This window comes from Chiloscyllium plagiosum, unplaced genomic scaffold (assembly GCF_037043375.1).
Source record: "Chiloscyllium plagiosum isolate Xiang-an unplaced genomic scaffold, Cpla_swu_hap1 HiC_scaffold_26, whole genome shotgun sequence".
In the NCBI taxonomy this organism is placed as follows: Eukaryota; Metazoa; Chordata; class Chondrichthyes; order Orectolobiformes; family Hemiscylliidae; genus Chiloscyllium; species Chiloscyllium plagiosum.
In genome coordinates this window covers 20862523-20889374 of record NW_028270164.1, presented here as the reverse complement: position 1 = coordinate 20889374, position 26852 = coordinate 20862523, and the positions used below count along the sequence as shown (strand labels likewise).

The following is a 26852-nucleotide window of genomic DNA, read 5'->3' as shown; positions in this document are numbered from 1 at the left end:
ACCCAAGTGACATGCAAAGTGGATCTCTGGTATTATAGGTGGATCTAGTTATCTGTTTACCAAATTAATAATGTACTCTTGATTTTTTAAAATTTGCATTTTAAGCACAGTGTGAAATTCAGTCCTTGTTCTGCCTCCTAACCCAGCTACTACTCACTCTGAAATAGGTCCACTCAGCTCCCTCTCCAAAAGGTGTCCATTTCTAATCTTTTAACACCTTTGAATGTGCCATTGCTGTTTCTCCTAGTTCAACTGCTCTACCTTAAATGTATTATCCATTGGGTCCACAATTCTGAAACCATCCTTATCGAGAAGGCTAATGATACCCTGTGTAGCTTCAATCATCTAAACTGCAGTGTGACCTTTGATAGAGTCAACCACCCCATCTCCTTCATGCCAATGTTTGCATAGCCCAACTCAGTAAGGCCATCTTTTAGATATTTTCTAATCGACCTATCATAGAGTCATAGAGATGTACAGCATGGAAACAGGCCCTTCGGTCCAACCCGTTCATACCGACCAGATATCCCAACCCAATCTAGTCACTCCTGCCAACACCCGGCCCATATCCTCCAAACCCTTCCTATTCATATATCCATCCAAATGACTTTTAAATGTTGCAATTGTACCAGCCTCCACCACTTTCTCTGGCAGCTCATTCCATACCCGTACCACCCTCTGTGTGAAAACGTTGCCCCTTAGGTCTCTTTTATATTTTTCCCCTCTCACCATAAGTCTATGCCCTCTAGTTCTGGAGTCCCCGACCCCAGGGGAAAGACTTTGCCTATTTACTCTATCCATGCCCCTCATAATTTTGTAAACCTCTATAAGGTCACCCCTCAGCCTCCGATGCTCCAGTTATTACAATCTCTGGAGCAGGTGGGGCTTGAACCCAAACCTCCTGGCTCAGAGGGAGGGACAAGAGCCCACTAATCATAGTTTGTGATAACCGGGATTCAAACCTGGGTCAACTGCATGGAAGGCAGCAATGCTCATCACTGTACCATCTGCCATACAGGTGCCACTTTTTATGGTGGTTCCCTTCCCATTTATTCTAATGCTGCTTACAAATCACTTGCTTGCTTTGGAATTTTCTCCCATGCACATTTCTGGTTTGCCCAAATTTCCAAATGTGACCAACTACTGTTCCTAGTATATACATTGTCTCTGCAAAACAGTGTCTGCAAACAAGTGTCATAATGCTGCTTTACTCTGTCCACATGACTGCTACCATGGTGCTATTTAACAAGTTTGTAATATGACTCAGGTTTTCAACTAAATATTGGCAAGACCAAAGTCATCCTGTTTCTTTCCAGAAACTGACCCGCCCTTGCTACTCCCTTAAGCTTAATCAGATGAAGATAACACAAAAGCGACCAAAAGGTTGACCAAAAAGACTACTTTAAAGGAGAGTCTTAAACGAAGAGGGAAACAGTAGTAGAGGAACTTAAGAGTCTGATAGGAAGTGGGATGAACAAATGGGAGCATTCACGATGTAAGATTGGAAGAGGCTAAGTTGTTACACTGGAGGAAGCAACTAATTTAAGGTGGGGCGCAAGACTGAAACACAAGAGTGATTGTTTTGAATTAGTGGACTATGAATTGGTGAATTCTGATGTTTTATATGCATAACCTTCAGATGATTTGTACGGTGACTTTACATATTTCCAAGATGTCAAAACCTGCGTTTCATCCCCAAAGCAGAAGGATTTAAAAGTCAATTATTTCTTTAGGATACTGTGGGTGTACTTACACTCCAAGGACTGGAGCGGTTCACAAAGGCAACACACCCCATTTTCTTCGGGCAGTTAAGGATGATTAATAAATTCTGGCATAACCAGCAACACCCACATCCTGTGAACAAAAACACTGCAAATAAAATACAAAGGGCTGAAACATACAGTTTTTTGGCTAGGTGTCAATTTTGTCAAGTTGCACATAAATCTTCTCTCCAGCGCATCTCAGCAAATTCACCTAAATACCTACACTGCCCCTGTAGTGAGGTTTTTGTCTGATTCTAGTCCCATTCTACTAGCTGCTGTTCCCGGACCAACTCGTCACTCAGCAGAGCATCCCTGGCATCTCTACCATCTTTAAAAGGTTGCCATGGCCACACACCTTGAGGAAGTGGTACTAATCCTCACAAACCACCTGAACAATGAAGTGGAAGTCTTTTCAAATAATGATTTCTGTAGTGCTGTGAGATGGCCCTCAGCAAATTATGTCCAGCACTTGGGGGAAGCCACCTATGTTTCCAAATCTTAGTGCCTTGCTGCAGCTCTAAACTCATCATAGGGGAACGAGATGAGCTTGTTGATCTCACTGGATGGCATCAGTCACTGTCCTGATACATTTGTGGGTGCACGACTGAGAGATCCCACACAGGTCACCTGTCACTCCCTGCAAGGTGCAAATCACATAGAAATTCAAAGTGGCTGCCACTTTCAGAGCCATCAGGAGAGGATGGCTTCCTGGTCATACAGTCCTTAGTCCCACTCCAGCAACACACTTCCATCAATATCCTGGGACTATGGAGGCTACATCAACACTGCTCATCCCCACGAAATGGAGTTGGTTGCAAAAATATCTGACCCACCTACAGCCACAACACATCCTGAGGGGCCCCAACTGGGGCCTCTGGGTGGACTATGAATTGGCATATTTTGATGTTTTATATGCATAACCTTCAGATGTGTTGTACAGCGACTTTACATTTACTTATTTCCAAGATGTCAAAACCTGCGTTTCGTCTTGAGCAGGGAGCTGTGGTGCCATGCTACGGCTGCTGCTCCTGGATTTGTGTTCAGCCCTGGTCCTCCTGTATCTACTTTCACCTGCTTAGGAAGGTGGCCAGAGTGAAGGAGGGGTTAGTAATTATCAGACACCAAGGTCTGTGGACAATGGGCGCAGGAGGCCAGTGTGCATTGATCATGCTGTTGTTTCGTAATATGGAGACTCTTCACAGCCAGGGATGAGCGGAAGTTGCCAGCTACCTGCTTTGACACCCACGCTGAGAATTCTGAGTATAATTTGCTTGTGATGGTGTTCAATGATGATAAATGCACATAAATGAGATGAGATCTTCAATTAATAAGTTCATTAACAAGCAATAATCTCTCTTAATGGGCAATTGTTCCCTTTCTCTTTGGTGATCTTTATACTGGTAAAAATGTTTGTTTTTGTGGGTTTCTTCTAATTTGTTGTGTTTCATGATGACAAAGGGGTCATCCACATAGCGGACCCAAAGTTGGGGCTGGATCATGGGAAGGGTTGTTCATTCTAACCTCTGCATAACTGTTTCTGCTAAAAGTCCCATTGATTTGTTTGTAGGTCTTGTCATTGAAGGTGAAGTGGGTTGTGAGGCACAGGTCTACTAGTTGAAGATGCTGTCTTTGCTGATGGAGTTGGTGCTGTCAAGTGTTTGTCTCCTTGGTTTGTCTAGCGGTGAGGCTAGTGATTCTTTGAGTAGGTGATGCTTATTGATGTGAATAGGGCTGTCACGTCGAAGGAAACCATGACCTCGTGGTCCTCTACCTTAGTGTCTTTGATTTTAACGAATTCCTGGATGGAGTGGATGCAGTGGCTTGAGTCTTCTACTAGGTGTTCCTGTGTGTTGCAGTTCCTTTGCTAGTCTGTTTGCCAGTCTCTCTCAGACCCCTTGTTTATGAACCTTTGGTAATCCGTAGAAATGGGGTGTATTGGATCCTTCAGGTTTCATTCTTTGGGGTTGTCTATTAATTTCACCTGCTTTGTGTAGTTTCCTCAGGGGTGCTATAATGCAGTTTTCCAGCTGTGGAGTCAGGTCCATCGCCACGTTTTGGTAGGTATTGGTATCTGCGAGTAGTGTGTTTGCTTTTTCAAATGTATTGTGTTCTGTTCAGGATGGCGGTCATGCACCCTTTGTCTGCTAGTAAGATTATGATATTTCTGTCTTAATTCCTTCAAGTGCTTTCCTTTCCAGTATGTTGTAGGTGCTCCCTTCCTTCTCTCTTCTTAGTATTGATTTTTTTTAATTTCAAAATATACTTTATTCATAGAAATAAATCTTTGGTACTTGTACAATTTGTCATGTCGTTCATAGATATATACATTGCATGTCTTAACATTACAAAGAACAGATTGAATTACTCGAATTTACAGTTATCCTATTTACAGTTCCCTTTATTAACCATTCAGTCTCTTATTATTTAGCTGTGGCTTCAGCAGGACCCACCTACTGAGTGGGTGCCCTGTTATACTATAGCAAATGAACCTTTTTGAATCCCAGTGTATGGGGTTACCGTTGTCCATTTGACTGTCCTGTCTCTGGGAAAGCTGTCTGCATCCCTATGGTGAGCACGAACTGCTGGACCCTTGCTGGGCTGAGGTAGCTATCCAGGCTTTCACTGTGGTCATTTACCTGCTCTGGAGTCATTGAGCCAAGGCAAGGGTCCGCACCGTCCAGTTCTGTGTCTGACAATGGGACTGTCAGAGGATCGCAGCTCTCAGTTGTCTGTGGTTGTGGGGCAGTGAGTACCCCCTGGTTCTCACTGGGTGGAGGGTGGACTTCGGGGGGTCCATTGTTTCCTGGTTGGGAGGAAATGCCCTCCTCTTTATCTACGGCACTCTGTCTCTTCTTCTGGTGGTGATGACATTCTGTGCGTCCGTCTTCCCCATCCGAAGAGCTGGCCGTCCCTCCTTCGTGCAGCTGTCTTTTCCCCCTTTGCTGGGAGGCTTTGGGGGCCTGGTCGGATTTTCTCTTCCTGTTTTTAACAGGTATCCACTCCTCTGTCTGCTCGATTACCTCCTCCTCCATTGCTTCCATCTGCCCAGCTAGAGCTAGGATCAGCTGCTGTGTCTCTCCGCTGGCTGCCACCTCCTCCACTCCGGCCTGTTCTTCTTTCTGGGTGCCACCAGACTCTGTTTCCCTGCTGTCTGGGTGCACATTACTGGTCTTTGGGGGTCCACGGTTCGCATTGCCACCTCCAGCCATCTGTGCGTAAGTGGGGCCCCCCCCGTCTTGGGCAGGTCTTGTACATGTGGCCCACCTCTCCGCACAGGTTGCAGCTCTTTTCTTCCTGACAGTCCTTAGTCAGGTGACCCTCCTGTTTGCAGTTCCTGCAGATGGTCCCCTTGCAGTCCGCTGCCACGTGTCCCGACTTCCCGCAGGTTCGGCACACATTCGGCTGCCCTGCATATGTCAGGTAGCCTCTGCTCCCTCCAATTGCGAAGCTCGAGGGTGGGTGGAGAATGTTCCCATTGCCATCGACCCTCAGAGTCACCCTGACCTGCCGCTTACTGGTCCAGATCCCAAAAGGGGTCGATCACATCGGTGGCTTCTCCCTCAACTTGGATGTACCTTCCCAGGAAGGTCAGGACATCAGCCGCTGGAACATAGGGGTTGTACATATGGATTGTAACAACCCGATTCCTCTGTGCAGGAAGTACACACAATGGGGTTGCCGACAAGATGGAAAAGAGCGGCTCCCCTTCCTTCTCCTTGAAGACCTTCAGGAACTGTTCGCACTGCTTCACACTCCTGAAGGTCACATCAAAGTAGCCTGCCCCAGGGAAATCCTGCAGGCAATACACGTCCGCTGCAGCGAACCCACAGCATCCCAGCAGTACCTTCTTAATAAACAGGATGCGATCCACCGGTGTACGACCCTCTACCTTCTTCACAGTCACCCGGACTGTGTTTCGAACCCCCTGCCCAGGGCTGCGGGCAGCTGTTGAGGCCATAGCTCCGAGGTTGGCTGGTCCCTGAATTGGCGTCAGGCCGAAGCCAGCATGAAGATCCACCAATAGCAGGTCAGCAACCAAGCAATCCTCCAACATCCAATCACGATCCAGCGATGATCTCCACTAGCTCTGATGACTCGCATCTTTAGTATTGATGCTACTGGCTGTCTAATGGCCTGCTGGGTTTCTTCCGTAAGTCCATTGTCTTTCAGGGTTGATTCCAGTGCTGCTAGGAAGTCCTTTTAGTCCACGTGCCTATGGTTGAAGTTCATTCCTCGTACTAGGACAGCTTTTTCTGTGTCTGAGTGGTTGGTCAGACAGATTCTTTATCCAAAGTCTTTGAATTGTCTATGTTATTGCTTTGAGAGAACTTGGCCAGTACTTCTTGTAGGGCTAGTCGTTTTTGTCTTGGTCGGCTGTTGTTTAGTTTTGATGATTCATTCTATTGTACTTGTCCATTCATGGTTTGTTGTATTACTGTACAGAGGTTTTTGTTGCGAGGTTTCTCCTTAGTATTTGTGGAGTCGGTTGTGGGCATCAGTTATCATTGCTTGTAGCATTCTGCGACCATTCTGTCCTACTGTTCTCCTGGCTTGTGAGGTGGTTTGTATTTGACACATTGTGGTATTACCGGTTTCCTGAGGCATTCCTGGAGGAAGTACATTTGTTGGGGGGGGGGGGGGGGGGTGACGCTCAGTTGGATGGCATTGGTGTCCCACGTTTGGACTAATTTGAGCATTTTGTGCCCATAGGTATTTGAGAATTTGGGAGAAGATTTGTAGCTCAAGTTGTTAGGCTGAGCGGTTACCTTGCATGTTTTGTCACTATGCTAGGTAACATCAGTGAGCCTCCAGTGAAGTGTTAGTATTCTGCCCTGTTTGCCATTTATGCGTCTCAATTTGCAGTGTTGGTGATATCACTTCTGGTTTTGTTTGAGAGCTTGGTAAATGGGGTCCAAATCTATGTTTGTTAATGGAGTTCCGGTTTGAATGCCAGGCCTCCAGGAAATTCCATGCGTGTCTTTGTTAAGCCTGTCCCAGGATGGATGCATTGTCCCAGTCAAACTGGTGTCCCTCTTCATCTGTGTGGATGGATATGTGATAGTTGGTCATGTCTTTTGATGGTGCTCATGTATGCTGGTGGCTAATTTCCTACCCATTTGTCCCATGTAATGTTTGTTGCAATCCTTGCAGGCAATTTTGTACATGACATTCGTTCTGCCAGTTGCTAGTACGGGGTCTTTTAAATTCATTAGGAGCTGTTTCAGTGTGGTGGTAGGTTTTTGGGCTACCATGATGCATAGGGGGCAGAGTAATCTGGTCGTCATGTATCACAGGATACATGAGCACCAACTAGCCACCAAAAGACATGGCCAACTACCACTGGTATCCGTACACACAGACAAAAATGGAGACCAGTTCGACTGGGACAATACATCCATCCTAGGAAAGGTTAAACAAAGACACGCATGGGAATTTCTCGAGGCCTGGAAGTCAAACTGGAACACCATTAACAAACATCGATTTGGACCCCATTTACCAATCTCTCAGAAACAGAACTGGAAATGCTATCACCCACCCCAACAAACCGAGACGCATAAATGGCAAGCGTGGCAGAACATCAATGCTTCACCGGAGGCTCACTGTTGATATTACCTAGCATGGTGACAAAACATCTGAGAACAAATTAACCAGCTCAGCAAGCAAATTTACAACCCGAGCTACAAATCTTCTCCAAAATCTCAAAGAATGCATTAAGCTTTCTTCAGAGTTCAAGTCATTTTTTCATGTGGTACTATGTTTTAAAATCATACTCTTTGAATAAACAGAACATTCCTATGCTCAAATAAATTTATATGAAGTAATTTTGCTGAAGCAGTTTTATATAGGGTTCAATTGCAATGTTTCAAAACAACCAGAGCAATGCAGGCTGTTTAAAATACCTTTTAATGAAAAATGAGTTTAGCACCCCCTGTTGTTTATTTGCCGTAATAATTATTTTCAGTGTCTCAAATGCAGTCAGTTTCCATCCAATGCTACATTAAAAGAATTGTAGTCATACAGCACAGAAGATGCTCTGTGAGCAACACTAAATCTACACTAGTCCCCCTTTCCAGTACTCATCCCGTAACCTTCTATGTTACGGCATTTCAAGTGCTCATCCAAGTACTATAACAGGTTATGAGGTTTCCTACCTCAACTACCCTCCCAGGCAGTGCATTCCAAACCCTCATCAGTCTGAGTGAAGAAAGTTTTCCTCAAAATTCCTCTAAACCTTTTGCCGTTCACTTTAAAATTATGCCCCTTTGACTAAGGGGCATGGCTGCATTTTATTCACCTGTCCATGCACTTCAAAATCTTATTAGCTCTCATGGAATACAGGGAGAACTTGCCATTTAAATAAAGAACTGGCTGAAAGGTAGAAGAGAGAGGGTGGTGGTGGAGGGTTGTTTTTCAGACTGGAGGCCTGTGACCAGTGGAGTGTCACAAGGATCAAAGCTGGGTCCACTACTTTTCATCATTTATATAAATGATTTGGATGTGAGCAGAAGAGGTATAGTTGGTAAGTTTGCAGATGACACCAAAATTGGAGGTGTAGTGGACAGCAAAGAAAGTTACCTCAGATTACAATAGGACATGCTTAGATGGGCCAATGGGCTGAGGAGTGGCAGATGGAGTTTAATTTAGATAAACATGAGGTGCTGCATCTTGGGAAAGCAAATCTTAGCATGACTTATACACTTAATGGTAAGGTCCTTGGGAGTGTTGCTGAACAGAGAGACCTTGGAGTACAGGTTCAAAGCTCCTTGAAAGTAGAGTCACAGGTGGATAGGATAGTGAAGGTGGTGTTTGGTATGCCTTCCTTTATTGGTCAGAGTACTGAGTACAGGGGTTAGGTGGTGATGTTGCAGCTATACAGGACAGTGATTAGGCCACTTTTGGAATATTGCGTGCAATTCTGGTCTCCTTCCTATTCGAAGGATGTTGTGAAACTTGAGGGGGTTCAGAAAAGATTTACAAGGACGTTGCCTATATTGAGCTATAGGGAGAGGTTGAATAGGGTAGGGCTGTTTTCCCTGTAGCATTGGAGGCTGAGAGGTGACCTTCTAGAAGTTTATAAAATCATGAGAGGCATGGATAGACAAGGTTGTTTCCCTGGGATGGGGGAGTCCAAAACTATAAAGGGCATAAGGTTTAGGGTGAGAGGGGAAAAGATATAAAAGAGACCAAAGGGGCAACATTTTCCACACATAAGGTGTTTCGTGTGTGGAATGGGTTGCTAGAGTAAGTGGAGGAGGCTAGTATAATTGCAATATTTAAATTGCAATTTGGATAGGTGAATGAATAGGAAGGGTTTGGAGGAATATGGGCCAGGAGCTGGCAGGTGGGACTAGATTGGGTTGGGATATCTGGTCGGCATGGATGAGTTGGACCGAAGGGTATGTTTCCATGCTGTATATCTCTATGACCTCTACCAGGTTCCATCTCTGCTCTGAAGAAAACATTTTGGTCTCGCTTCATAGCTGAAATGCTCCATCCCAGGCAACATCCTGGTGAATCTCCTTTACATCCCCTCCAGTGCAATCAAATGCTTCCTCTTACATGGTGACCAGAACTGCACTGTACTCCAGCTGTAGCCTAAGCAAAGTTCCAACCAACTCCAATATAACCTCCGTGCTATTACAATCTATGCCAAGTATTAATTGTTGACAAGAGTCTCAGCAAAGATGTCACAAACTAAGAAAATAATTTACTGGATGACATTTTCTGAAACCGACAATCTCCTAAAGATCTGTTAAAATACGTCATCAGTTGACGAGCAGATAGTTTATTTGAATTCTGTAAAATACCTCAGGGGCATAGCTTTAAATTGAGGGGTATAGATATAGGACAGATGTCAGAGGTAGTTTCTTTACTCAGTGTAGTAAGGGTATGGAATGCTTTGCCTCCAATGGTAGTAGATTTGCCAACTTTAAGTACATTGGACAAGCATATGGACGTACATGGAATAGTGTAGGTTAGATGGGCTTCAGATTGGTATGACAGGTCGGCACAACATCGAGGGCCAGAACTGCTCTGTAATGTTCTATGTTCAATCATTTATAGCCTAATTCTACCTTTTTTCAGATGTCTCAATTTTCAAAGTACACATGGATACAGCATAAAGAATACAGAATAAAAGCAGCGATTCCTGCAGCCTAGTCCAGCATTTATCAAGATAGTGACTGAACTTCTGCACAACTCCACCTACCTGCCGTAACTCCATTCCTTTGATTTCCTTGGCGTCCAAAAATCTATTGATCCCAGTCTTGAATATATCAATTGACTGAGCACTGTGATCAAGAATTCCAAACATCCATAATTCTATGGATGAAGAACTTTCCTATCATCTATCCTAAATGGAGATTATAACTTCCATTTCTAGATTCCACAGCCAATAGTTTGGTCAAGTCCTCCAAGAATGATATATACCTCCACAAATTCATCTTTAATACTTCTAAATTTCTGAGAGAACTTATGAGGCCATTTCACTCAATTTCTTCCCATAGGTTGGCCCTCTCGTCTCAGATCAGCTTTGTGGACATCTGTTACACCGCAACTCAGGCAAGTTTCTCCTTCCTTCAAAAATAGACCAACACTGTACTCCAGGTGCTATCTCCGCAAATTTCTATGTTGCCACCTTTTGCATTATACTCAAACCCTTTCCACAATATAAGCTTAATATCACTTTACTTTTGAATTATGGCTGTGTTCCATATACAGGGACCCCAAAATCCCTCTTAAACATCCACACTAATGCCTCACCTTTTTTTAAAAAAAAAATTACTGCTCCATACTTCCTATTAAAATGAAAAATTACACAATTTCCACATTATATTTCATGTGTCACGAACTTGACCAGTCACTTAACTAGTCTGTTTCAGTCTATCCTGACCTCCGCTTTTTCCCCCACTCATTATTCTCAATTCCTTTATCAATGTAATTAATATAGATTGTAAATAATTCTAGCCTAATCACTGATCCTTGTGGTACTACATTAGTTTTACACACTATCTTGAAAATGAACTTGCATTTCCACGATTTTCTGTTTCTTAACTATCCTGAATCCACAGACTCCTAACCTGTGCAAAGTATTGAGAGCATGGAATATTATCAAGCAACTTTTGAAATCCAAATATGTTAACATCTACTTGTGTTTCCCCATATCTACCCTGCTAGTTACACTGGCAGGAAGTAATAAATTATCAAAAACAATTTCCTTTTCATAAAACCACAATAATGTTGCCTGTGCACATTATAATCTTCCAAGTGCTGTGTTACTTTGCGCTCAGCATTTTTTCCTACAACTGATGACAGTTTAACTAGTCTGTAGTTCCCTACCTTTTACTACCTCCTTTCCCTGAACGGGAATGCCATATTTACTAACTTGCAGTTAATGGGGAATAGTCTAGAATTTAAGAAATTTTGTGAAATAAAATCAATGCACGCAAAGGCATATTTTGAACAATTAATTGTAATTAAGTTTCATTTATTGAGCCCATTTTTACCCCAAAAATTAGGAGTTCAGAATTTGTTCCTGACCATTCAATTTTTACCCTTGTGCATATCTTCTTGCTTATATTAGTTATATCTTGAACATCACTCACAATGCATACATATGGCCTAAATCATCATGTACAGGAGTATTTCACATTTATTTTCATGTCTTTTACAGTCAAAACTTTCATATGCTTGAGAAGTCAGTTTTAGTGTATAGATTGAAGCCAAAAAGGAGGTAGGCATAAAACAGACACAGCGAGAAATGTTATTCCAATGAAAAGCTGTAAATGCCTGCTATTTGCAGATCACTGAAGGTGTGAGTGCACATTATTAGATTTCATGGTTAATGTCAGACAAGGTTATCATGAGCTGAGCTAGTTTTCCTTCATGGGACTGGAATGCTGCTGCAGCATTTTTTGTTTGTGTGCTATTTCTTCACAATACTCATGGTCAGGCTGTTGCCATGGTTACAGCTAGCATTCAAAACCTGATGCCAAAGAACTAGCACAGAGCTGCTGGGTTTATTTTTAAATTTTCAGGTCACTTGGAGTTGGAATGCTGCCTTATGCATGAACTGCATATTCCAAACACATCCTGCTTTGGGCCATGTATATTGCTTGGAAGAATTATTTCAACCTTTAAATAGTTCCCGTAACACAACAGACTTATTTATGACATTGTGATGAAGCTAACTGTCTTGCTGTTTGTAATTAAAACCGACTAACAGATATTCAAATAATTTTACCATTGAGATGGTCTAAACATCTAAAGAAAACTGGTCTTTCACAATGGAAACAAATTGTATAAAACTATTTCCTATTTCAGCAGGAAACTTTGAAAGGTGGTCCAATGAGTAGCTCCAGCCCAATCTTAACATTATATAATAATGCAGAATTCTCAATATGCCTTTTCATTTTAATTAATTGCAAACTTATTCTCAACATTATTTATGACTCACACCAACAATTCTGGACGTCGAGCTGTGGTCTGACAGAAGAATGACCTGAGTTCTCTCAGCTGTCAGTGGTGTCTGGACAGTAACATCCCTCCATGTTCAGAGGCAGTAAATAACTACAGTAATGACCAGTTCTTCATTAATTAAACCCATTAATAAAATGGAACCATTTTATGGTAAATTAGCAGTCACAGCAAAGTTTCTGTATGGCATGAGTCACCAGAATGACTAATTCAGATGATTCAACACTTTGCTGAATTTCATTATAACACAATGTGCAACACTATGATCATAATTATCTCCTGCATTTTGACAGTGTTGACAGAGACTTGTACATTTATTTGTGCATATTCATATTTCAATTATATTTTTTCCATACCAAAAACACTATCATCGATACAAGTTGAGATGGAGGTCATGATCAAATACGAAGTTTGTGAAAGTTGTTTATTCATCAGATCTATCACTGAAATTGTTCACCTTATTATGAGACTGGATGAAGGCCAATCTAACAGAGATATCTCCTTTTCTTCTGCAAATGTTACCAAATAGCACTTTTTCAATGTAATGTTTCTCCACAAACAGCACGACCCACATCAAAATGATGCAAATTAAGACAGCAATTGACACAGGATATTCTCTCATAACTCCAAGATTTAAAACTCCATTGTCAGGGATTTGGTAACAGCAAGTTCATCACTTTGAGGTTGAGAGTTTGTACTCTGTGCCAGAGACTTGAGCAAATCATGTAGGTTAACTGGTATAACACTAGGGACTGCTGCAATATTAAGGGCAAAGAAATATTTGTTGGATTGGATATTAAGCTAATCAATAATCATTTTATAAAATAATTCATAGCACTCAGAACAGTGGAGTTTGCAATGTCTGAGAAATCTGCTATGTAAAGGCAAACTTTCTTTCCCTTTTGTCTAATGAATGGTGCTTTGGTGGCATAAGTAATTATAAATGACGATAAAAGATAAGACAAACTAAGACTAGTCAAAGTATACCTTTAAATTCAATTAATCCATTTCAAAGAACAAGGAACAGTACAGCACAGGAACAGGTTCTTTGGACCACCAAGCCTGCACTGACACAAGACACCTTTCTAAATTAAAAACCTTTTGCCTCGATGAATCCCTATCCCTTTATTCCCTGCCTATTCATTTATCCATCAAAATGCCTCTTAAAGGTTGCTATTGGATCTGCTTCTACCACTTCCCCTGGCATCACCCTCTGTAGAAACTTGCCTCTCATCTCCTTTACACTTTACACCTTTTACCTTAAACAAATGCCCCCTGGTGATTGACATTTCTACCCTGGGGGAAAAAAAAGACTCAAACCATCCATGCCCCTCATAATTTTGTAAACTTCTGTCAAGCTGTTTGTTCCAGCCTTCCACGGCTGTGCATTCTACTTGTTGCTTTCCCTTATCCTTGCCAAGTAATAACATGTAGTCCCTCAGGAAAATAACCTGGAAAAGTAAACAACAAACAAAATGAGAAAATAAAATGAAAAATAAGAGTCCAGGATCTATGATGTAAGAATGGGTATTCTTTCTTGGAATATGTAATTAAAGTTGGTTAAATCACATCTGGGTTAGTGTCAGCATAAATACAAGAAGCAGAATCATGTGATCCTGTCCAGAACAAAACCTGTTCCCTCCTCTCTGTTGGAAGTGATTAGAAGTCTCCACTGCCACTACTCCTTTACTATTTGTCACAAACTCAAAGAAAATAACCCTGCATGTATGCAGCCACCTTACCCAACCTTTGCATACAATGATGTTTAATAGATTTAGCATTACAAAGACTTTAATAATGGAGACCTGTGGTGATTTTTTTTAATATGCATAGTTTTTGGAACAAACTTCGACATATATTTGGCCTGGGTTGAAGTTGGGTTCGGTGGCCCAGGAAGAGCTGAGGTGATTGCCAGTTCCTGAGGCAAGCCGGATGAAAAGCCTGCCAAAGGGCTCCATGACACTATCCCATAATCAAATGAAATGGATAAAACAAAACATACCTCCACCCCTTACTTCTCACATTCCCTTCACTTCCTTTCACCCCATTCATGATCTCTCCTAGCATCTATACCTCTCTAAACCCCATTCTAATAGAATCTAGTGCCTACTTCCACTCACCATCTTCATCACTTTCTTATGCCATGCCAAATCATTCACAAGTACCCGTGCACAAAGGAGAGAAAGCAAAGTTCGATCACAGTTTCTACGATGTTGATTACATTAGTGAGAAAACACTCAAAGTTTGGGAGAAGATTTGTAGCTCGGGTGCTCGTTGTTGTTGTTCTGTTCGCCGAGCTGGAAGTTTTTGTTGCAAACGTTTCATCCCCTGTCTAGGTGACATCCTCAGTGCTTGGGAGCCTCCTGTGAAGCGCTTCTGTGGTGTTTCCTCTGGCATTTATAGTGGCCTGTCCCTGCCGCTTCCGGTTGTCAGTTTCAGCTGTCCGCTGTAGTGGCCGGTATATTGGGTCCAGGTCGATGTGTTTGTTGATGGAGTTTGTGGATGAGTGCCATGCTTCTAGGAATTCCCTGGCTGTTCTTTATTTGGCTTGCCCTATAACGGTAGTGTTGTCCCAGTCGAATTCATGTTGCTTGTCGTCTGCGTCACACACGCAGACGACAAGCAACATGAATTCGACTGGGACAACACTACCGTTATAGGGCAAGCCAAATAAAGAACAGCCAGGGAATTCCTAGAAGCATGGCACTCATCCACAAACTCCATCAACAAACACATCGACCTGGACCCAATATACCGGCCACTACAGCGGACAGCTGAAACTGACAACCGGAAGCGGCAGGGACAGGCCACTATAAATGCCGGAGAAAACACCACAGAAGCGCTTCACAAGAGGCTCCCAAGCACTGAGGATGTCACCTAGACAGGGGACGAAACGTTTGCAACAAAAATTTCCAGCTCGGCGAACAGAACCACAACAATGAGAAAACACTCATTCACAAGAACATATTTGACAGGTCTTGACACTTCTTGGTATTTCTGGTTAACTCTTGACAGTTTTTCACATTTCTTGCAGTTCATGCCAACACTGTAGCTCAGTGGTTATTACTGCTGCCTTACATCACCAGAGATTGGTTCAATTTCAGCCTCTGGTGACCGTCTGTGTGGAGTTTGCACATTCTCCTCGTGTCTGCGTGGTTTCCTCCGGGTGTTCCAGTTTCCTCCCACAGTCCAAATTTGTGTAGGTTAGGTGGATTGGCCACGCTAAATTGCCCATAGTGTCCAGCCTAGGTGAATTAGCCTTGGGAAATGCACGATTAGAGGGATTGGGTAGGGTGCACTTCAGAGAGCAAATGGCCTATTTCCATGCTGTAGGGATTCTGTGCATCAGCAATTAGTTCAACGCATCATTGCAGTAATATCTTTTTCATAGATAATACTAAATTAATCATAATTTAATGGTCATTAAAGATAATCTAAAAGCCAGTATATACTTTGCTGTACTCCTTATAGTTTCCTTGCATTAAGGGATCATACCAAAGTTCCTAATGAAATATTAATACCAGTTTATTTACATAAACCCAAGTAGTGATTTGGAGTGGCTTTTTGAAGAAAATGAATTCAGAAATTCACACCACTACAAACAGAACATTTTCCAGTTATTTTTCCAGATTTCTTTAAATTTTTCCTCAGATTGTATTACATTTTGCCAATTATATTGACCAACTGTTACGAACCCTGTAACATGTAGTTTCAATAGTAGTATAATTTCTTTCGCTGAAGTCTACATAAAATATGCAAAAACTGACAAGTTTATATTACTTAAAAGTTTCTTTTTAATCCTTTTCTTCCTCATCCTAAACACAATGTGAAACATAGTAGAAGGGATCAAAATTCACAGTCATCCTGTAGCTCCAGGCTACCAAAATATCTTGCAAGCCACTGAATTATGAATACCGGAAGTCCAGTTGGCTACCCATTTCTAATACATGACATTCTAGAGAACATTTATTCTCATTTCTACAAGTCCACAAGAAAGATGAAACATCTTGATTATCTTACTCTCACTCTGCTTTCAGAGTAGAACTAGGCAGGTGCACAAATTCATAGACTTTGATGGGGCATGGATACAGATCTTGGTGAGGTTAGTAACTTGTACAAACAGAAAGTTGGAGTGTTACGAGTGATTCCCCCACACAGCTTCCCCCCCACCCTCCTCCCCTCACCACTACTTTGGCATTTGGGTATCCCAACGACACACCTCTGTTATTACTTCTCCTCAGAGCACAGTTTCAAAGATGTAACATGGTTATAGAAAAGGTATAAAAGTAGGATTTTGAATTTTACATCTTCTCCTCATGCCGTGCCTGTGTTCTTATCTAAGCCAACCGTGTGATGTAGAACTTGATGGTCCCATCCTGCAGTACTGAATAGATCCAAATTCAGAGGTGACCAGCATACACTACGAACAAAGTCCTTGTGAGATTTATTCCTAAACCTAAAAAAAAATTTAAATAGGATCAATTTTTAATTTCTAACTTACGAGCAAGCAGCTTTATTTTGCTATCTGTTAAAAAGTAATAGATTCCTACAGACTGCAGGCTTTTTAGCCACTTACACTTCTGACAGGTTGATGTCAATGACAGCCACTGTACAGTCTTCACTAACGGAAGCCAAAAGAGGAGAGCTGCAAAATTAAAAAGGTAAAAATCACTTATTACCAGACTAAATTGCTTCACTCCTATCTCTCCCGTTCTCTCAGATATTAGGTGAAGAGCAACCACATATGCAATAATATCCTCTGCACATTTTAATACTTTTTGATTGGTCAAAGGTCTAGAAGAGTAATTTGGTCTAGAAGAGTAATTTTCTGTACGTTTGAGGGGTGAAATATTGAACATCACTAATAGGACATTATTTCAACAGGTTAAATAACATCCCAGTTTTGACTACTCTCACACTTAATTTAGATGAGGTAAGTGTTACAACACAGAGGTGAACCCCACTGTTAATTACAGCAAACACCCAGAAAAACTCACCTTGCCTCAATCTGTTAAAATATGAGTGACACAGAACTCGCAAATTTCACTATTTGAAAAAAATAAAATCAGTTTATTTTCTAACTCTAAAAGTGAACATTAAACTATTCACAACTAAGCCCCCCTTTCTTTTAACTGCTTACTATCTGCCTTCAATTAGCAACATACTGTTCCAATAAAATATTTATTAAAATTATATCAATTTAAATTTCAAAATCACACAGCCGCTGTCGTCTTCTGTGTCTTTCTTCTTCCAACTGAGGATCTCCCTGAATCATCATCTTGTTGCGAGTATGTTTCATAAGTGAAGGCATCTTTAATAAAGAGTGTTCCCCAATTTCTTGGACAGCAAGAGTTTCTCTCTCTATGGCAGTTGCTCTCAACCAATTTTCAAAACCTCCACATTTTATACCCCTCCCCCTCAACATTGGATCATCTCATTGTTTTACCAACATCAAACCAATAAATTTAAACTCGACTAGGGTTGAGTATTCTGGGGCATAATTTAAACTAATTGGTTAAATTAGAATTGTTGTCAAACAGCAACAAAAATGCAGATATCCATTTCACAGCCAAATGTTACACACTTTCAATTTTCGAACACACTGAGACTGTCACTTAGTCAATAAACAGGTGCTTGTAATCCCTCAGTAGAGAACAGCATTCACTCTCTCAAAGGTACAGTTCATGCCTTCAACTTCATAACAGAAGAAAAAGCCATGAGCAGACGTTCATTGTAACTTGCAGTACAGTAAAACATGCTTCCACAAATGAATGGAACAAAAGTGGCTTTTCTTGCACTAGACAAAAGTGACTACTGAATCAATAAGTTCAATAGATGGTTGTGGTGTTTTTATTTTTCCCATTGATGAAAACTGAAAAGCAAGTGTGTAAATGATCAGTTAGCTTAAGAAATTTTCTAAATGGTCTTTTACAATACTGATAACTATTTTCTAAAATTAAAAGATGCTCACCACCAACTCCAGTCAATATGTTATTAACACAAAACACAGAAACACTGGCATTAAAATATTCAATCACCATACACCTTTTGACAAGCAATCCAATATTTTTCAAAGTAGCCATCAGGTTACCTGTGAGAGGAAAACTGCAGCCCCGAAACAGTCCGTGAATGCAGTGCAGACGTCTGAATGGAATCACACTGTTTTTGTAAGCTTTTCACACCAACAATTCCATTTTCAGTTCCTGTTAAATTAACAATTTTAAATAAGTAACTTCCAGAACTGAATTGAGGCAATGCAGATTTATACAAGCAAACACATTTTTAGTAAATATATAGATTAAAACCAGAAGTATTAAACTACGTTGATTAACAGTTTTAAGTTGTTACAAATGATCTTTTATGATAATAAAGGCCCAAGACAGTTTAAAAATCAAAATAACCTATGAGCATAACTTTCTTTACTCATCAAATTATAAGTCCTACTTATTGAAGAAAAATTTATAATCAAAAAGATTTAGATTGTAGTAAACAAAGTTAGATAATTTAAGCACAAAACAAGAAACAAATGTTATAATGGCTAATTATTACAGAAAAAAACCTAATTTGACACAACCAGAACACTCCATAACCATATATTCCCCAAATAAATCAAGTTTTAAATGTTGTTCTTCAACTTACCTGGAAAATTAGATACAAGGGAGTGCAATTTCTGAAAGGTCGAGAAACTACAAGCGTGATAGATCTAAGTGGCCATTTTTAATCAATGATTTGCTCATTCTCAAATTAATTTCTGTTCAGTTTTGAACAAGGATTTGTTTTTCTCACAAATACACAAATAATTTAGCAAACTTACAATAAAGTAAATTGAATTTGAAGTTACAAAAATAACACCAATGGGGAATTAAAAGTAACAATTTAAGTGTACATTTTCATACATGAACAACAATATGAATTTAGCAGTTTATCAACATCAAGAATCACTCGAGGATTAGTTTACTTGCAGTCTTCCCCCTTTTTCAAATCTCAGACCAAAACCTTATGTTTCTAATTGCCTTAGACTATTTTTTTTTACACAAGTTAGTGTTGAAAAATAAACCACAAACTTAGAGATTCAGAACCATATTACCAAAAGCAAAGATGTGATCTTTCTGACTGTGCCATGTAATGGTAGTTGGAGAACAGTGTAGTAATCCCATTTCTGAAAACAGATTTAATATTTAGAAGAATGGGTTATGAACTGAGTTAACAGTTGAACTTAGAATACAAGTACATTCTCTTAGAACAGGCTGTATGAAAAAAAAGAGTCATCCATAAACTAGATTTCTTCAAAATGTATATGCAGCATCTTTTATTCAATTAATATCAACTTACTTGAACAATTCAACTTGGCATTGTATGTTACGGGAATTGTTATCTGCTTCACCACTTGCAGGTAGACTCTTCCTGTGCTCCAATCAACTCTCAATTCCATTTAATTCTTATTGACCTGAGCCACTTCTGCTTACCAGAAAATCTAGCAGTCTCAGTCCAGAGGCTGCCAGTTTTGAGAGAGTCTATCTGTACAAGAGAACTTCTCTTGTCAGCAGTGAAATTAGCACCCTATCAGAGCTGAGAAAATCATACACCTTACCCTCACTCTTTCCATTTAAAACCCAACTGAGACATTGGCTGATCTGTACTTCCCAATGTATCCTTCTGCATCTTTGTGTAATATGAACACTAGTCTTCCCTCTAGAATTTTCAACAAAATTATTTGCAAATTCTAGAACAGCTTAAATTGGTTTCAATCACATCTGCAATGATGTCAACCGTCAATAGTTCATGATGAGAGATACATGGATATTGCCCAAATAGCTTGCAACACTAATGGTCAATCTGAACGTTAGTTGAGGAACATAGTTCTCATTTCATTCAACATTTTTCTGGCAGTTTACTTTTAAGTCTTTCTGATTGCAAAAGTTAGCAGAGATAGGAAGGAGTCACATTCAGGTTTCTGCATTAATTACCTATATATTAGAACATCCCCCAACCTGTGTTTTAGACAATATTTTAAAAAAAAACATGAAATGTAGATAACAGCCTAGAAGTTGTAATTACTATTGATCAAACACAGACATCACTAAATACAGGCATGATACACACCAATCCGCAATGCTGGTTTGGAATTTCTTCTGTCCCATAGTAAAAGTCTCTTGTCCTAAAAGAGGAAAATCAACCAAAAAAGAGGGATTGTTTTACTTAAAATGCAACAACTTCAATGCATCGGTTTTATAGCCTTACTTTATAATATAAATGTAAATTAAAAGGTGCTTAAAGTTATTTTGTTTACAGAACATGGATTCAAGAACTGAAAAACAATCACATTATTGTTTAGTGGGATTGTTATTAGATCCCATTTTATTAGATCCCGATATTAAATGCACTTATTCTAATATGTACTACAGATCTCAAATTAAATTGACACTATCAAACAGTTGATTCTTGATCCAAATAGGAAAGTGACATGCAAATATAAATTCAATGTTAAATCTGAAAACCATAAGGCCATAAAACATACAAGCAGAAATTAGGCCATTCAGCCGATTGAGTCTGCTCTGCCATTCAATCATGGTTGATGAGTTTCTCAGAGAAAGTGAGGACTGCAGATGCTGGAGATCAGAGTCGAAAATGTGTTGCTGGAAAAGCGTAGCAGGTCAGGCAGCATCCAAGGAGCTGAAGGGCTCATGCCCGAAACGTCGATTCTCCAGCTCCTTGGATGCTGCCTGACCTGCTGCGTTTCCAGCAACGCATTTTTGGCTCTGATAAGTTTCTCAACCCCATTCTCCCGCCTTCTCCACAGAACTCTTGACAATCAAGAACCTATTCCAGTCTTAAATACACTCGATGACCTGGCCCCCAAAGCCTTGTGTGGCAATGAATTCCATAGATTCACTACTCTCTGGTTGAAGACATTTTCCTTATCTCCATTCTAAAAGGTCTCCCCTTTAAGGCTGTGTCCTCGGGTCCTAGTCTCTCCTACCAATGGAAACATCTTCCCAACATCCACAATGTCTAGGCCGTTCAGTGTTTTGCAAGTTTCAATTAGATCCCCCTCATCTTTTTAACCTCCATCGAGGATAGACCCAGAGACCTCAAATGTTCCTCATATTTAAGCTTTTCAGGACCATTCCCGTGAATCTCTTCTGAACATGCTCCAGGGCCAGTACATCCTTCTTAAGATATGGGGCCCAAATGTGCTCTGACAAGAGCTTTATAGAGCCTCAGAAATTCATCCCTGCTTTTATATTCAATTCCTCTCAAAATAAATGCCACCATTACATTTGCCTTCCTAACTACTGACTCAACCTGCAAGTTTACCTAGAGAGAATCCTGGACTAGAACACAAAGTCTCTGTGCACTTCAGATTTCTGAATTTTCTCCCCATTTAGACAACAGCCCATATCTCTATTCTTCCTACCAAAGTGCATGATCTCTCACTTTCCCATGTTCTACTCCAAAGAAGTTGCCACTTCTTTGCCCATTCTCCTAACCTGTCTAAATCCTTCTGCAGCCTCCCACCTCCTGAAAACAATAATTCAGTTTGCATTAGCCTTCAATACGTTACAGCAGAGTATACTTGTGTTCAGCACTTATATATGGCTTTTACTGGTAAAAGGATAAAAACATACATCAAAATGTGAGTGAGACACTTTTTGTCAGATTATAATTCCAATCTCAAAGTTATGGTTCACAACCTGAATGTATGTCCCTTATGCCTGTTTTAAGTACAAAACTGGGTTTCCAGCAAAATTAAAAATGCACATGAAAGCACACCGATAACTCACAAAGTTTGTTACAATTATGAAGGTTACAATTTTCTTTCAACTTAGGTAAAAACAAAGGACATCCTGAAACAAAAGTCTGGGCAACTTGATCTTTAGAGATCAAAGGAAGGTTTAGATTGTATTACTAGAAAGGCAATGAATGGCACTCATGTTTGGAGTCAAGGGAAGCAGTCTCCAAGTTCACACTAGGTAGACTCAAGAGCCTTCCAAAGTGCCATAAAGGTATAAAGGTTTCAGATTGTAATTAAAGATGAAAGGGAGTTGGGGTCAAGAATCAGTATATGTAGCTGGATGCAAGATTAATGGGTTTAATATTTCAATGAGGAAGAGGGCAATGGAAGCCATTTTTGAGAACAGGTTACAGGTTTCCATTCAAATGGTTTAGTAAATAACGTGGCCACCCACGAAAGTTTCACATGGTCAACTGAGAGTTGTTGCTTGGCCGTGAGAATTTGGCAGAGCCTTATGTAAGAGACACAGTCAAAGAGACAAATTGCACAGCCAAAGGATTCCAGAAAATTCATTCTAACATGTCAGAGGGAAAGACTCATTGGTATAAGGTTCACTGCTAGTAGTGAATTTAGGAAACTAACAACTGAGGAAAGTGCCCTCAGACATTTACTTGAAATTACTACTCAGTGAAATAGGGACATGAGGTTCCAATGAAAGCTGGAAGAAACTGTGGACTGTTGTTTCTGTGGACAGTTCAGCGTGAGATAAGAATAATGGGAAATGGTCCTATTTATAATTTTTGGCACAGTTGTCCACAAAAGTATTATCTTTTCAAGTCCTTTAGACATCTGTTAGAGTAAAAGTATCAAAATGCTGTCATGTAATCCTTTACAGCTAATAAGTGCAATATAAAGTCTCTTTTTAAAATGTGACTGCTTTCTCGCGAGGTTGCAACACATTTGCCAGTAACAAAATCTTCCCCACAACCTGGAAGTTTTAAAAAGTTGCAATATATATTTGTCAATATAAAATCTGGTTTTCTGTGCCATGATTCTGAACATTCTGTACTGGCAACAGTAAAATATTAATGTTTGTGGGAAGCCAGAAAAGGTGAACAAGGACAAATTCAGACTCAGATGATGATTAAATGAGGTGTCAAATTTCAGTTGTAGCTCAGTCTAAACACTGTCAGGCGTCTGAGATACTTGAAGACCATCAGTGCTACTGAAACCATACAGTAGTACAAATTACCACTTTGGGAGGAGGAAAAGAAAACTGGACTTGGCTGTCAGCCCTTTGTGTCTGTTCCACTGCTTTATTAGGTCATGGCTGATCTCTACTTATACTCCTACTAACAAAAAAACTTATCAAACTGGTTCTTAATTTAATTCCTAAATAGCCCCTCTACTTTTAAAATTATAACTCTTTTGTTCTTAATTTTTCTAGAAATATTTGCTATTTATCTACCAAATTTATTATTTTCAAGACACCAATTGGTTCACTCTTATTTAAACTAGAGAAAATGCAAACTGAGGTTTATGCAATACATTGTTAAAATTTAACTCGAAACCTCTGTGTCCAATATATCCTTCTTGGAATGCAGTGACCAAAACTGAAAGCACAATTCAAGATTAGGTCTTGCCAAGACTCTGGACAACTAAATAACTTCTTCACTTTTGTGTAACACTGTGTTTGAGTAAGTAGGGTATTGGATACATACTGGTTTTGAACATTATCATATTGTTCATTGAACATGTCCCACTGTTTGTCTACACTTTCATCCATCAATTGTTAGATTCAGATTATTGAAAGTCACTTCACCTTTTTGAATTTGCAGATTGTTAATTTAAAATCATTTGCAATTATTGCTCTTCCCTCAAACCAAGTATCAATTGATTTATAATTTGTCTCGATTCAAGGGGAATGGGTCTGGGTGGGTTGCTCTTCGGAGGGTCGGTGTGGACTTGTTGGGCTGAAGGACCTGTTTCCACACTGTAAGTAATCTAATCTAATCTAAAAAAATGGTGCATTGGATGGAGGTGCTGGTGAAAATAATAAATTGATCATGCACATCTTTGCTGCAATTATTTCAAAGTGATCCACAAAAGAAATCGGTTGAGACAGAGGTCAGTGGAAAAACAGACATGATCACCACTGACCTAGAAGGTTTCTGTGACGTGGTCTTCCCTTTTCCACAATTTGCCACAACAGGATGTCTTGATTAACAGTTGTGATATCAGCAAGTAAATAAAGTGCAAGTATTCACACACACACACAAAAAAAGGAATTAAGAATATTATTTACTTTTAAATTTCAGGCAAAATAAATGATTGGATTAAGATTACAACCAAATTTTTAAATGATTTTTAAAAAAACTATAAACTATTTTTGAGAAGCTTTTTTTAAAATGCAGAGCTTTTTTAAACATTGGGAGAAATTTGAGATATCTATAAAACATTTCAGGACCAGTGAATTGCTATTTTATCAAAAGCCCAGTTACATTTGATTCAACAAGGAGTAACCTTTATCCTCAGTTTTAGTGAGACTAATGCATAAGAGTGGATAGTCTTCACAATTCAACTGATTTCAATCAATTGCAGTGTGTGCACAGGGAGAGGGGGCACTTGCACAATGTACTGTCTAGAGAAATGTACAATCACTGGCCTTGTCTTTTGGATTTCCACCTTAACCTGCCCATGCATCAATTCCAGAAGTTGCCATTAGTTTCAGTGTAGTAACAACAGTTGGCATCGACATCCTTGCAACAATTCCTCTACCTGAGATTTCCAGTCTTCAGCCAATCTTATCCATTCAAATTATATCAACATGGTTGAAGGCACTGGATAAAACAAAGTTATTAGTGCTGATAACATCCAGGTAATAATACCGAAGACTAGACTCCAGGACAGCTGTGCTCCTCGCCATGTTGTTCAATTATAGCTATGACACTGAAAGTGGAAATTAGAGCAAGTCTTGTCCACAAAAGACAGCACAAACTCAAACCCAGCCAATTATCTCCCAATCAATCTAATGACAATTAAAACAAATACTCCTATCACACCACTAATACTCATTGTTGCATAGTTTTGAGTTTTCCTAAGGACACTCATTACAGTCTTGGTCAAAATATGGCCAAAAGAGGTGAGGTACCAGTAACTGCTCTTGGCAACAACGAGGCATGCACCAAGAACTGGACAACATCTAGATCAAGGCTATTAGGTGGCTGGTAACATTCATGCCATGCAAGTGTTAGGCTATAAGCATCTCCCGCAAGATTAATTCCAATCATCTTCCCATGTTATTCAACTGCATTACCATCATTGAATTTTCATGGCATATCACTAACTGTGACCCAAAATGGACCAACCATAACAATATGGTACAAAAGCAAGATAGACACCGAAAATCAGTGCCAATTAATTCACCATCCACCTTCCCAAAGTTGGTTCTGTATCTATAACCCGTAAGTCAGAAGTGTGATGGAATACTTCCCACTTGCCTGGATAAGTGCACTTCCAATAGCACTCAAGGAACTCAACACCCTCCAGAAGCAAGCACAATTTGATTGGCATCTTGTTCCGCACCTTACACAAACTCAGGCACAATTTTCTCTTAGATGTATGCAACACAATTTCATGCATTGAAAAACAATCCATGCTTGATCTACAACCTTTGTTTTAAGGAAACATTTCTATTTGACAAGCACACAATGTGTCATTTTACCTGAGCACAAGAGAGGAAGAGGTTTTCATTGCTTGGGCAGGCAGATACACACATCACTGCTCCTGAATGAGCTGCATTCAGAAACCAGAAGATAATCAATGAACAATTCTTGATTTAAATAAGTATTTTTAGCATATAAAAGCAATCGCGCTTGATTAAGTTTTGGTCACATTGATATCAAAACTATTTCTGGGAGGACCTTCAAACTAATTTAACATTTATACCATAATTTATTTTGTGTCAAATTGTGTTGCATTCCTTGTAAAATAGCGAAACACCTGACTTACTATGAACTATGTCACTGAAAGTGCATTAGTTTAAAAGCAAAATATAAATGTGGACTACTCTGAATAGACTACTGCCAGTAAACAAAACCTTTAGAACTGACCACTGTTTAATGTCAAAATACTCTATCTTTTAATCAGGTGAAGTTACTTATCTTATGAAGTCACACTCTTTGGGAAAATGGAATGAATCTATTATAAAGGATGTTATAATATGGAATTTTGAAATACATAATACATTAATGTCAGGCCATAAGATATAGGGGCAAAATTAGGCCATTCAGCCCATCTAGTCTGCTGCACTATGCAGTTGTGATTGATACATTTTTGAACTCCATTCTCTTGCTTTCTCCCTGTAGCCCTTGACCCCCTACTAATCAAGAACCTACCTTTATCTTAAATACACTCAATGGCTTGGCCTCAACAGTCATCTGCGGCAACAAGTTGCATAGATTCACCATCTGCTAGCAAAAGAAACTCCTCCTCATCTCAGTTCTAAAATGTCAGCCATTCACATTGTCCTAGTCTCTCCCACTAGTGGAAATATCTTCTCCATGTCCACACTACCCAGACCTCTCAGTATTCTGCTAGTTTCGATCAGATCTGCCCCATCCTGCTAAGCTTCACTGAGTACAGACCAGAGTTCTCAACCCTCCTCATACGACAAGCTGTCATCCCCCTGATCATTCTCGTAAACCACGTGGGCTTCCAATGCCTGCACATCCTTCCACAAGTATGGGGCCCAAAGCTGATCACAATATTCCAAATGCAGTCTGACTAGTGGGTTATAAAGCCTCTTCAGTGGACCATCTTGCTGTTGTATTCTAACCCTCTCCAAATAAATGCCAACTGTGTATTTGCCTTCCTAA

General features: G+C 40.1%; 1 protein-coding gene and 1 long non-coding RNA gene across 2 annotated transcripts in view; both read right to left on the bottom strand.

Moving 5' to 3' along the window:
* Positions 1–12534: 12534 nt before the first annotated feature.
* LOC148145108 (uncharacterized) lies at positions 12535–15220 on the bottom strand. The gene is made up of 2 exons (XR_015750910.1): positions 14847–15220; positions 12535–13498 (listed from the first exon to the last, which is right to left on the bottom strand). It is a non-coding gene; the product is annotated as an uncharacterized LOC148145108 (long non-coding RNA).
* Positions 15221–16015: 795 nt separating this feature from the next.
* Positions 16016–26852, bottom strand: part of wdr77 (WD repeat domain 77) — a 42785-nt gene continuing 31948 nt past the window's right edge. Inside the window, exons 5-10 of the mRNA XM_043716620.2 lie at positions 25700–25770; positions 20343–20397; positions 19327–19398; positions 18331–18442; positions 16816–16884; positions 16016–16695 (exon numbers count right to left, since the gene is read on the bottom strand). Coding sequence (XP_043572555.1) covers positions 16554–16695; positions 16816–16884; positions 18331–18442; positions 19327–19398; positions 20343–20397; positions 25700–25770 — 521 coding nt within the window. The 3' untranslated portion in view covers positions 16016–16553. The remainder of the gene's footprint in view (positions 16696–16815; positions 16885–18330; positions 18443–19326; positions 19399–20342; positions 20398–25699; positions 25771–26852) is intronic.